The sequence below is a fragment of the Athene cunicularia genome (genome assembly GCF_003259725.1).
Source record: "Athene cunicularia isolate RWA chromosome 3 unlocalized genomic scaffold, athCun1 chr3_part1, whole genome shotgun sequence".
NCBI lineage: Eukaryota > Metazoa > Chordata > Aves > Strigiformes > Strigidae > Athene > Athene cunicularia.
In genome coordinates this window covers 16,656,583-16,669,127 of record NW_020799097.1, presented here as the reverse complement: position 1 = coordinate 16,669,127, position 12,545 = coordinate 16,656,583, and the positions used below count along the sequence as shown (strand labels likewise).

The window sequence follows — 12,545 nt, the reverse complement described above, 5'->3', positions numbered from 1 at the left end:
CATTTGCAGTCAAGCAAAACCAGTTACTGGTAATTATTTAAAGAAAGTCAGATCTAGAAGTTTGTTCATCTCTTTTTAATTAAATTATTATTTAGTACATAGTAGTAAAGTAGTATTAAATTATCTTTAGTACATAGTACAGTACAGAAATAGTACAGTCAGAATACCATACACAGAAATCTGAACTGTAGATTTTTTATGATATATTATCACAAAAACTAAAGGCTATCCCAAGAAGCAAGTAGAGAACCTTCTCTGGAAGACGCCCCATGAGCTCTTGGTTTATATGGGCTTTGGGTCAAAGATTTTTGGTATGCCCCTCTGCAATTATTCTGTAATTATCACTGGCAATATTACAATCTCTCCATAAAGTCAGGGTGCACAAGGCAGCGCAAAACAAGTGCAGTCAGACATCTGATCCCATTAAGCGTTTAAACTTGGTACTTAAAAATTGCCCCCTCCAAACATTTAGATTCCAAAATGTATGCACAGCTTGCACAACAGTTGTAGCTGCAGATGACAGATGGGGGAAGGCACATGTGAACACAGTAGACAAAGATATCAGATGAACAAAATCAACCTACACTTGTTAATACAAAGCGTTATTCTCACCCTGCTGACCCAATTTAGATTCACAATTTCAGTACTCAAATTCCTGTAAGGGAGTTTTCTGACACTCTACCTCTTCTTCCCCTTTCACCTGTGCTTCTATTTCCTATCATAAAAAATATTAAAATAAGTGTTTCATTGAATGGGAAATTTACACTCAGAATGCAGATGATTAATCCTTCATGAAAAAAAAATACAGTAAATCTTCTGGGCAACACACCACATGCACTCCCCAGATTGAAGGCAGCACTTCTCAAGAACCAGAGGACAATCAAGAAGTATGACAATATTGCCAGATGAGGTATAAGTGGGATCCAACCCAATCAGTGGAAGTAAGCCACATGAAACTAAAGCCAAGAACAATGCAAAAGAAATCTTAAATCACTGCCACTTCAGCAGAGTAACACAATGCAACTTATTCTTCGCTTTCCTCTGAGCCTGTCTGAAGTCATGTAACCATGCAAATCACTAACTCAGAAGAACTGGCCAGTCATGACAGGAAATGCAGCATTTCTAGGTTTGGAACTGCTCATTATTTATCACAAACTCAAGGAAAATGTGATGTTATTTCATTGCTGATGATTTAATTACCTTCGCAGGGCTGAAAAACTTAAGAGCCTCTCTACATGTGTCTCAGGCTGGAGGTCCCTCTTCTTCAGTGAGTGTTGCTGGATGCTAGACTGAGAAAGGATGTCATAGTCTGAAAGCATGGACTCGACTGTGTCTGGAAGAGCAACAAGGGAAGTTTTAGTTTCAAGAGACTCTCTTTCACAAACACACACATAAAACAGCAAAACTTAAGAGCCTCCCAGTTCAACAGGAAGATCACAGTTTGGTCTAATTTTAGGTTAACTTTGTACACTTCTGTAAAAGTGCATTTTGCATAGGCAAGAAGAAATTAGTGTGAGATACGATGCAATCTGAGAGAGGCAAACAAAGAATTCAGTTCCCTTACAGCAATTTTTGAGTAACAATCCCATTATTTTTACGGCCACAGTTGTACAGAGCTAATGCTCTCTGTGGCTGTCCCTGGAAACTAAATGGTGGAGAACATTCCTGTTTCTCTGGAATGAAGCACTCTCCTCATCTGCTGAACCCCATCTAAGTCTAAGGAAGAAATAATTTAACCCAGGAAACTTCTGTCAAATACACTGCAGATCAAGACTGCATTTACTACCTTTCCATCCAACAGTAGCCAGAAAACAGATGTCTGCGTAGCATAATCAATCAGAAGTAACTAACAAGGCACCTCAGTTTCTCAATGCCTTACCACCACGCAAAACCCTTTTGATTTCCCTACTCAGAACATGAAAACTTATTCAGAGGAGGAAGACCAAGGGCCTGAACCCCTATGGGAAGCAGAACACAAATTACAAATTCAGGTCAGTCTTCTGCAGATGCTTCCACCTTTAACAAGTGCACAATGCCAGCTGCCAACGGTGTTTGACTCTTGCTGATGCAAGAGCACCCACCCGCACTCCTCCCCTCTGGAGCACCCATCACGACACCTGACAACCACCTTCAATTTCACCAACACTGATTAATTTGCTATTTACAGTCTTAAATAAAGGCCCTTATTCCCACATCACCATCTTTTTTTCTCTGCCAGAGGCATTCACTCTTTCCACTATACCAAATGAGGTCAGCTGTGTTTTACAAGTGGTAGAAGGGCTCATCCAGTCACTATTAAAAGAATTCCAATTTGTTTCCTCTCCATTTCCAGTTGTGCTTCTAAACCACACATGATAGCTAACAAAGTAGAGTTTTATTAACAAAGATGGCCCCCCACTTCTTCAGAGTCCCTAATCACTAGCTTACACCACTTGGCCAAGCAACCTCACATGTTTTATTGGACTGTTAAGTAAGCAGCACCACTAGTAAGCTGTGTTTTACTGGCTCTTGTGTAACAAGCCAAGATTGCCAACTTGAAATCTAGATTGGAGAGCTCCTGAAATAATTATTTTTTTAAGCGTGACAGTACCATTATTTATCCCCAAATACATGCCTCTAAAGCCTCAGAAAGCCTCTAAGAATGGACGCACTATTTGGGCCAAAGCAAGCACCATGCTTTTTCTTTTGCAAGGGGGCAGGTGGGGACCGTTAACCACCAGCACATGGGCACACACAAGCTTGTGTACACTAGAAATGAGGGAGCTGCAGAAACAAAGATGAGACTCACAGTCCTCTTGGCCCTGCACCGGACCTACTAGCAAAGTGCTGGCTAGGTGACATGCCTGCCTTCTCCAGCAGCAGAAGTCACCATGCAGTGACTACCAGGTTTCGTTCTCCCCGGCTGCCCCTCCCCTGCCGTTGAGCAACACAGGAAAGGCAGTGCAGTTGCAATTTCCTCATTTCTGTTTACAACCTACAGGTCAAAAGCACCTGCAATCGATTACTGTGCGTTTCGGGTTATTGCAAAGGCAAGTTTCCACCACCTTCCTTCGTGTTGTGTTTTTTTCCCCTTATGTGCCCAGTTGCTCCATGCCAGACAGCACCTTCATCATCAGCTTGCCACATGCTGCAGAGCTGGTTCACTAGAGCCACGCAGTGAGCAAATACCTAAAAAGCATCTCTTTTCTTTAAAAAAAAAAAACACATTATATTTCATTGTTTATGGCCTGGCATCTGCCCTCACCCAAAACCACCTGGGAGGAGGGTAGGAACAGGCAGGGAAATCAATTCTGAAAAAAACTCAAACTGCCTAGTCCTAAATTCTTTTAATTAAACCTGAGATTCTTTCAACACACTCAGCTAGAGCAGACCCCTCAATTAAAATGAATGTTGATACACAGGATACCAAACGTTGGTTTGTGATACAGAGCAAGCATGTGGTATGTGGGCCATGAAGCAAGAGAGGTGTGGTAGCACTGCTGCACTGCTCGGGGACTTGTCAAGCACAAGGTCTACCCCAGAGCCACAATACCAGCTGCAAAACACTACTCCTGCTCCCTTCCACCTCTGCCTGTAACAAGTACAGCCCAGAACTAGGGGAAGGTGAGGCCAAAGAGCAAGATGCAGCTGTCACTATGGCCAGACAACAGGTCTCTGTTTCATGGCAAGAAAACTGAGAAGTCTGCTAAAGAAATTAGCTTTTTTTATTTGGTAGGCAAGGAGAACTCCAGAGTCCTGCTCCACCTCAACACACACAAACACTCTTCTGGAAATGCCTCACAGAGAGACTGGAAGGGTAGTAAGAATAAGACCTACAGAGCTGAAAATGAGTAAGATGATGCTGCTAAAGTAACAAATGAAACACAGGACACTCCTAGTTCCTGTAACCCTGAAACAAGAATATACTTGTTTGTATTTCCTCTTACTCTTCCTAAATTTGTTTGCTTTTCATTTTACTTGCAACATAAGTAGACTTAAGCCATGCTGCTATTAGATATAAATCTGTCAACTAATTCAGGTATTGTACAGATGTGGAAAAAAATATATTGGTCACACACTCAAACCAAAATTTTTCTGTAAAATTTTCATGCTGTGAAAATGAATCCATGGTCACAGCTTATTGAAAATAAAAGATGAAGGGTCATTATTTTAAACAAAATACAGAACTGTACAGAGTCCAACTGTACAGCAGCCTGTGGATGGGAGCCACAGCAAGTGCACATCTGACTACTTAAATTTAAGTTTAATAATCTTTCTGGATTCCTTCCTCATTATCTTCACTATGGTCCAAGAATCATTTCCCACAGGATTCAACAGCACTGAGCTGACTAAGGTTTTCCCAAACCACTTTCCTGAGGTTACTTCCCTTCCAGCCCCTCCTAAATTTCTGCATTCCTCTCTTTTTGGAAGACGACACATTAATTTCATGCTGATATCCCAAATAATATTTATGATTGGCAGCCTTCACCTCATTGCACCGTCTCTCCTGGGCAGGGGGAGGGGAAGGAACATGACACACAACAACAGCAACAACACATCCCAAGAACATACACATTTGGGGTTTGCAAGATAAACAGGGAAGGAACGTTAGTGACAAAGACAATACCCCAAAGTTCCCAAGAAGAGATCCACACCAATGACTTTTCCTCTGTCCCCAACTTTGAACCAACCATTTCCTTTTCTTTCACCTCGTTTCAAGGCTAAAAGCCTATTGCCACTAGATTCTGCAACTTAACACAGGAAAGTATCTTTTAAATAAATTATGGGCCAGTATGCATTGCAGCAGACTACCCCAGCAGCAGAAAGCTCAAGAATGTGCTGGGCAACAGACTAGGTCACTGAGTTGGAGGCCACTGCATGTATTTCAAAAGAAGAGATTTCTCTTCAAGTGCTGAGCTACCAAGTCAAATACCAATGGCATCCTCCTCCAACCAGCTCAGCTTTCATAAGCAAAACAGTAAGTTCCCATGATCTCATTCCCAATCTATTGCCCTGAAAGCAACAAGTAAATGTGGCAAGTCAGCCATTTCATAAGCATTCTTTTGCACTACATTATTTATAGAAAGGTTAGGCTTATCTAGAAGCATGAAGTTTTAACTCAAAAGATGTAATTCATATTTTTTAAAACTCTATTCACAATTATCCCATGATAGAAAAATGTCCCTACTCAAAACACAAGATCCAAGAGTATTTTTTAAATAGTACTTTCAGAATTGAAAAAGTACCACAAGAGCAGAGGGGTCTGCAGGGATGACTGCAGTTATTGCTTCAACCACCCCAAAGGGAACAAAAGCAGAAATAAATCTCCTGTCAAAAGGCACTGGGATGGGATGACAAGCCTACAGACAGTAGTCCTAGAACAAGTACTACAAACACACTCATGGAGGATTTTGCAGTGTAACTGTTAAATCATTGGCTTCTCCAAGACTGAAAAAAGGGCTCCAGTCTACATTTTGTGTGGCACTTGCTGACTAGAACCCAGGTACTGATCTCAAACTGACTTCCAGTGGGTATCAAACACCTATCCAAAGCTTGTGAGCAGCTAATAACAGAAAATAACATTTTCTCCGATTCAGGTGGGGAGCGAGTGAACAGTTGAAGGGCTCTATATTCTTTATTATTACTATCTATTTTTTTATTCTCCAAATGATGCTCTTCATACATTAAAATATTTTAACTAGAGTAACCAAATACAGTCACTTCAAGTGTAAGTCACAGCATCAGTCAGAACTTAGACCAGGAAACAGAGACTGGAGTCTTTCCAACCTTAACCATATGAGCTAAAGCAGATCTCCATCACCCTACATAAAACAGCTGCCCTCGTGTTTGTGGTAACAGCCAGTTACTGGCTGCAACATAGTGGGATCATTTGACTGGAGCACCATTCCAGGGAGTGCTAATGGAGAAGACCAGTATATTCATATCTCGACTGGGCACACAAATGGTCTTCACCAGGCAGGGGGTGATGCAGTCATGCCTAAATGTTTACGGGTACCTTCTTTAACAGTTTACACTGCTTTTAGGAGACTGCTGATGAAGAGGATGCATTGAGAAGATCCATCTGTGGGAAAGCTGTTCCATAACAGCTCGTTACACATGCTGTTACATCTTTCTCCAGTACATGTGGAACAAAGCCATTGCTAAAGACAGAAAACAAAGTAAACTGAAACACTTATCCCGTGCAAAACAGCCCATGTTTTTAACAGTTTAGATATATCATGTTTACTTGTTTCCACCAAAAAGTTGCTGCTGTTTTGCTTATCGAGTATATGTAAGCAGAAGAAATTGTGTGAGAAACGGGTTCAAAGCAAGAACCAAATATGTATCAGCCTGTTTATAAACCATAACAGGATAAAGTTTTAAACATTCTGTTTAAACACATTTCTAGACAAACCTGTTAGTAAGAATGGCCAGCCACGTCAGTATCGCTGAATGTTTTAAAAGGCATGTTTTTGACTCGATCTCAACTGCACCGAACTTGCTAAACCACGTGAGAAAACAAGGTGCCCAAACTCAGTTAGTCACCAGCGCAGACAAAGCCTCGGGGTACGGTTGCACAGACCTCGCACTGGGAGGTAAGGCAGGCTGCGGATTTACCATCTACCAGCTACTCCACAGTATACTTTTCCTGCAGTTACACAAGGTAAACTACTCCCTACTTATCACACATTCAGAAGTTCCCACTGATGGATACCATGGAAAAGCTAACAACTTACAAAACACCCTTTTAGCTCATCTCAGGAAAAACTTGTTCACATAGCTGCACCCTTATACTACTCCAAAGATTCTTCCCCACAGTAAAACAGACATCTGTTTCTGGAGAGTGCAAATATTTCCTTAAGGGTGCAAATTATGTTTAGCAGAAGCCATACAGATAATTAAACTGCTATTTCTGATGGTTTTGAATACCCCCAATGGCTCCAAACACCTCACACAGTTCCAACCCTGAAAATTTTCTCCTTCACTAAACAGATCTTAAATAGGGACCAGTGAAGAAAAAAATTTATTCTGTTGGTTCTCCTTGATTTATTGACTCAGTCTGTCCTATTAGTGAAAGCAGAAAGCACTTTAAAAAAAAATATATCAATATCCTGCTCAAATATTGACATTATTAAAAAATAAGGAAGCCCACTGACTTAACATCCTCAAAGTGAAACAAGGGCAATACAGCTGGCTCATCTTAAACCAGAACAGCATCATATGACTTGATGCTCAAAAACAACATATACCCCCAAAATCACATGCTTTCACATATCCTGCAGACAAGAACAGCCAAGTCACAGGATGTAGGGTTCTCTGGAGACAGATCATTTGTCTTGCTCTCCAAAAACTGTCAGCCTCTACCATGCTTAGATACCACACCACAAAATTCTGCTGCATCACAAAATAAGTTTGAGTGGAGCTGATTCTAGGTTGAGAATAATTACTATATGGACTACACTTGTGAAATCAACCCTTTCTCCCTATCTGACTGCACCTCTTCTCCTTGTGGATACAACTTTAGGCTCACTCAGACATGACCTTCAAAAATTCAAGGCACATCACTGGTACTATGAGTCAGAACTTCATGATTTCAGTAACAACCTGAAAAGGTGAGAAAGGAAACCAAGGAATGCAAGGGATATCATGTTCTTTTCAACACCTCAGTAATTACAGATCAACATCAGGTAGGTGGCAGCTATAGGTGCCTCCCTGCATAACAGGGACCCCTTCCCTTCCCATGCCCCAGTCCATGTACCTAGGTAGGTTAAAAATGCAAGTATCAAGGAGAAAAAAAAGTACAAATAATGCATATTAATGCATATTAAGAGCAGCACAGGAAGACAGGGATGGATGTTGTGAAGAGATGCAGGGCATGAGTGATATAAATATGGGCAGTAATGTCACATATATCTGCAAGAATTAAAGCCATCAGGAAGACCATCAGAACCATTGAGACGGTTGCAGGATATTCCCAAAACAAGCAGGTTTGAGTGTGGCATATGAAATCTATAGAACATGACAGTAGGATGCACTGCTCTGTTACAGAAACCTGACTCTTGGTCAACCTTTTACTACACACAGCAAAGGACTTCCCTTGATCAGTCTGGGAAACAGGCAAACTCTGACTCCTGTAGTTTATAAAAAAGCTGGGGGGGGAAAATCAACTTGTTTATAACAGAAGTTAAATATAAACTTCTACCTCAAAGATAAATCTCTACTGACTACTAAACACATAATTAAATCCTGGTGTAATGTTGGAGTGCAATCAGAACTCTGCATCGAAGAGCTGGCTGGCTGCGCTTCCTCGCTCGGCCCTTCCAGCTACGGGGCAGAAACCCATGATGGGGCTTCTACACACACACACACACACAAAAAAATTCCAGAGTAGCAGAACTGTGAAACTGAGAGGAGTCACTGCTGCTATCAGCAATGAAGCTGTCCATTTTCACAGCAGGGGGAAAGGAAAATAAAACCACCCCAAATCTTAAATGCAAACAAGAATTTTACTTTTTGGCTGCTCAAAGGTCAGGCCAAATTTGCACTACTGAAAAGCAAACCCACACTGAGCAGATGATTATGTTCCCATTACAAAAATCTGGCAACAGTTCAGGGTAATTCTTAATAATTAGAATTTAATCTAGTGTTGACATTCTTCACTTTGTTGACTCTGAGTACTTCTCACAGAAATTACACTTTTATTGCTTTTTTTTTTTGTCAGTTGGAAATGGAAACATGGACTGATTCACATGAACAAACCTGAGAAGTACCTTAAAACTTTAATTTTAAATACCTCCACAGATTAGATTGCCAGTCCACAACACAAAAACCACATTGATAATTTGCATTCAGTAAGGCCACATCTACATGAAGCCTTTGCTGTTTATATGGAGACAAAGTGTACAGAAGACTGTATCTTTATCACTTAGCCTATAATACCACCTATGGAAACACTGCATCTACAAATTCCTTCAGTCATTTTCAAATAATCCCAGAGCATCCTGGGCAGGTATCCCATGCAGCAACATACTGCTATTAGGCTGCGTGTTCTTGGATTCTCCTCCATCTGGTTCATGGTGAGGTACACACCCAACCTTCAATTTGTGGAATCAAACTGCAAAACGAGCTCAATCCAAAACAGTCATCTTGCTTCAAAGGATATTAAAATAGACTAAGAAACAGTAACAAAAATGGCAGACTGTGGTAGACAAATAAGTCATTTGGCCCTTACCTTGCCTTAGTCTCCAACAGATGCTTTCATCCAGAAGGACAAAGTTTAAACTCGCATAAGGATTTTGTCACTAATTATCTCACTGCACGCTCCTGACCCTGAGCTACACTTCCAACCCCTTAACTCTTTGGCAACCAGTTACATTTCCTGGCCTTACAGACTTCCAGCATTCTGTCATACCAAGTATGAAGTAGAATTCAAAACTGACTGCAAATGATTTTATGCTGCCCTCTGTACTGCTCAGCTTCTCCAGTTTATTCATCAACACCATTATTACTTGGTTTTTTTCACTCAACTTGTAAATTCTAGTCTTCTGATGTGCATTACACAGGTCTGTACTGAACCGTTTATAATGAGTCATTTCTTCGGCTCATGCAGTTTGTTTTGAGTGTGGAGAAAAAACAATTCAAACCCAGATTACCTGTCCCAGATTTTATTACTACAATATTGCAGGCAGAGAAAGATTACCAGTGAGTGATTCAAAGAGTATCACCAGCCCAGGATAGAAACATCTTATTTCTTTTAGTTCCTTGACTAGCTTGTGATAAAAAGACCTCCTCTGGAACAGGTAACAGTAGAGTAAGATACATTTTACATACAGTCTCTATTCTGGACAATCTTGGATACATGCTCCTTAGTGGCAGCGCACTACTAACAACACTGAGTTGTAAAACAGATTCAAGCAATTCCTTAGATACATTCAGTGATTATATTCAACAACACTGAAGCTGGGTATTTGCACTGTTAATTATTTTCAAATACATTAAGCCATGCTACGATTCAGATATGTCTGAACTCAAAGACAAACAGCACTAACATTTAATAGTTATAAAAGGTTATATTCAGAGATAAATAAGAACAGAAAGAAAAATTTTAAAAGAGTTGACATTAATTTTTCAGAGGCAAAACTATAACAGTCATTGTACTGACTAGTAGAGTCACACTTCTCCCACAAATTAAACCCTGTTGTCAACATTATTAAAAAGAACACCACTTCCAGATCATCTAAAGGTAACCAACTGAGGTGGATACCATCCTACCTTCATCCCTCACCTTAAGCACTACCACCCCCAAACACACAGGGCAGGTACTTGAACAGTCACACTGTGAACTAGTCCAGGGAGTGGACTCCACAAACAGAAAACATCCAAATCCAGACACTCTAGCCCTTACCGGGGAAAAAAAAAAAAAAAAAAAAAAAAAAAAAAAAAAAAAAGTAGCGATTAGCTTCCAGGCAGCTTAGCTTCATGAATGTGCTCACAGGAATGGGGAAGGGATCAGAAAGCTGAAGCCAGGATTGTGGCAGTCCCAATTTAGATCAGTTTAGACTGCTGGAGAACCACACCCTAAGATTACTTCAACTGAAAAATGCTGGGAAATGACCCATGTCTTTTTATCTACTTACTCTGTTCTTTGACAAATTCTATATTTCACTGTATAGTCATTTTTTTTCCTTCCTGAAAAAATGAACTTTTAGAGCAAGGAAGAAAGTTCTTAATAGAGGTCACAAAATGGTAATCCCTGAAACTTCCTTAAAGATACTGCTTACCAGAAATCTGATTTTGGTTCAAGCTGTGGTTAAACAGAGCTCTCAAAATAGCAAAGCTGAAGTTATTAGAAGGAAAATATATTTCAGAAAACCAAGCTGTGTCTAAGATGAGGACAACAGAACTCTAGCAAAATATGTACATAAAACCACAGTAAAAAAGGCAAAGATATTTTAAAGAGCAGCTTGTAAAAGGCATAAAGCTAATCCCTAAAATAGCTTTTATATCATAAAATATCACCCTGCTGAATAATCAAATGGTCTTGTAAAACGAGTCTGCAAATAACAGCACCAAGAATGAATGCTAAAGGCCAATACCATAAAGTAAGAGAATAATTGACCATAGCATTCACTGAAGAGGAGACTAAAGAGATGCCTGAAAACTTGTCTTGATAGGATTAATCTAAGGACCAGCCTCCAAGACTCAAGAAAATGGGCTTTAGAACAAGCAACGAAAATGAGCAGTACGTCAACAGGGCATGAATGTATTAACCCAAGAGTTATAAAGCACTGAGAAAATTAACTGGCCAACTACTAATTGTGGTATGCAAGTTCCATGCCACTGGTCTTGCTGCAGGTGTCCTGAAAGGTGGTAAGTGCTGCACCAGTTTCCACTCCAGGCATCATGAGGGGCCTAATCAACAAATACACTCAGTGTCCCTACCTGACAAATGGCTAATAACAACAAACTGTGAATAACAAGTCCTGTGGCTAAATAAGACACTAGTGAAACAGCGCCTCATATATATTAGCATTATGAAAAAATGAAGCATATGGATAAATATAACAGTTAATGGAGCATACCTGGATTTTTCAAGCTCCCTCACACTATGCTTTTATATATTTAGTTTAATGAATGACAGAACAGAACATCTAATGAAATTGTCTGTGAATGTGTGAAATAACACAAGGAAAATAAATTCTCAATACATCTAAGCAGCAAAGTATTTCACCATAGTTATCACTCAACACCTAAAAATTAAAAAAGAAGGTATCTCAGAGTGACTATAAAAAAAAAAAGGGCCAAAAAACTACTCAGAAAGAAAACAGAACCAAAAGTATTCATCACAATAAATCCATGGTACCTTTGTACCACAAATACTGCCTTGCAGTCCTGGTCATATATCTCAAATAAATAAAAATCCCATATATTAAGTATACAGATAGAAGTAACAAAGACCAATAGTGATTTTTTTGCCATACTAAGAATTATTATATACTTTTTCCCACTAAAAAAAAAAAGGGGGGGGATTACAAAGGAGACAAATTATATGGATCTGTAAGTCACTAAAGCTGTGAAGAAAATTAGTAATTCCTGCAATAATTCTTCCCATACTGACCAGTTCTGACAACAGGAATGGTCAAAGTTTAGAAACAGAAGAAATTTTTTCCTCCATGCAGTATTTCATGAAATTGAAGAGCTCATAGTCCAGGCATGGTGGTAGAGGGCAAGAATACAAAAGCTATTAGATAAAGATTACACAGATTCATAGGAGATGAATGGCAAGTCCTTCAGAAGGCATGGGCCCGCACCAGGAAGCGCGGCGGCTGCCCGCGGAGCATTGTGGGTGAGGGCGGGGCCGCCATCTTAGGCGGCGGGGCCGGGCGCGGAGGGGAGGCCCTGGCGGAGGCACGGCTCCTCCGGGGCGGCTGTCGGGGCAGCTCACCCGCCTGTCCGCCCGCCCGCCCTCGATGTCATGTGGGTGGTGTCACGGTTGCGCTGCGAGGGTGTGAGGCGCTGTGTGCTCCATGCCTTCCCGCCGAGAGCGCTCGCGTTCTCGGGGCATC

General features: G+C 40.6%; 1 protein-coding gene across 1 annotated transcript in view; it reads right to left on the bottom strand.

Moving 5' to 3' along the window:
* The window catches only part of ADAM17 (ADAM metallopeptidase domain 17), a 28,507-nt gene extending 23,828 nt beyond the window's left edge, over positions 1-4,679 (bottom strand). The window contains exons 1-2 of the mRNA XM_026845497.1: positions 4,607-4,679; positions 1,201-1,333 (exon numbers count right to left, since the gene is read on the bottom strand). Coding sequence (XP_026701298.1) covers positions 1,201-1,333; positions 4,607-4,673 — 200 coding nt within the window. The 5' untranslated portion in view covers positions 4,674-4,679. The remainder of the gene's footprint in view (positions 1-1,200; positions 1,334-4,606) is intronic.
* Positions 4,680-12,545: the final 7,866 nt, after the last annotated feature.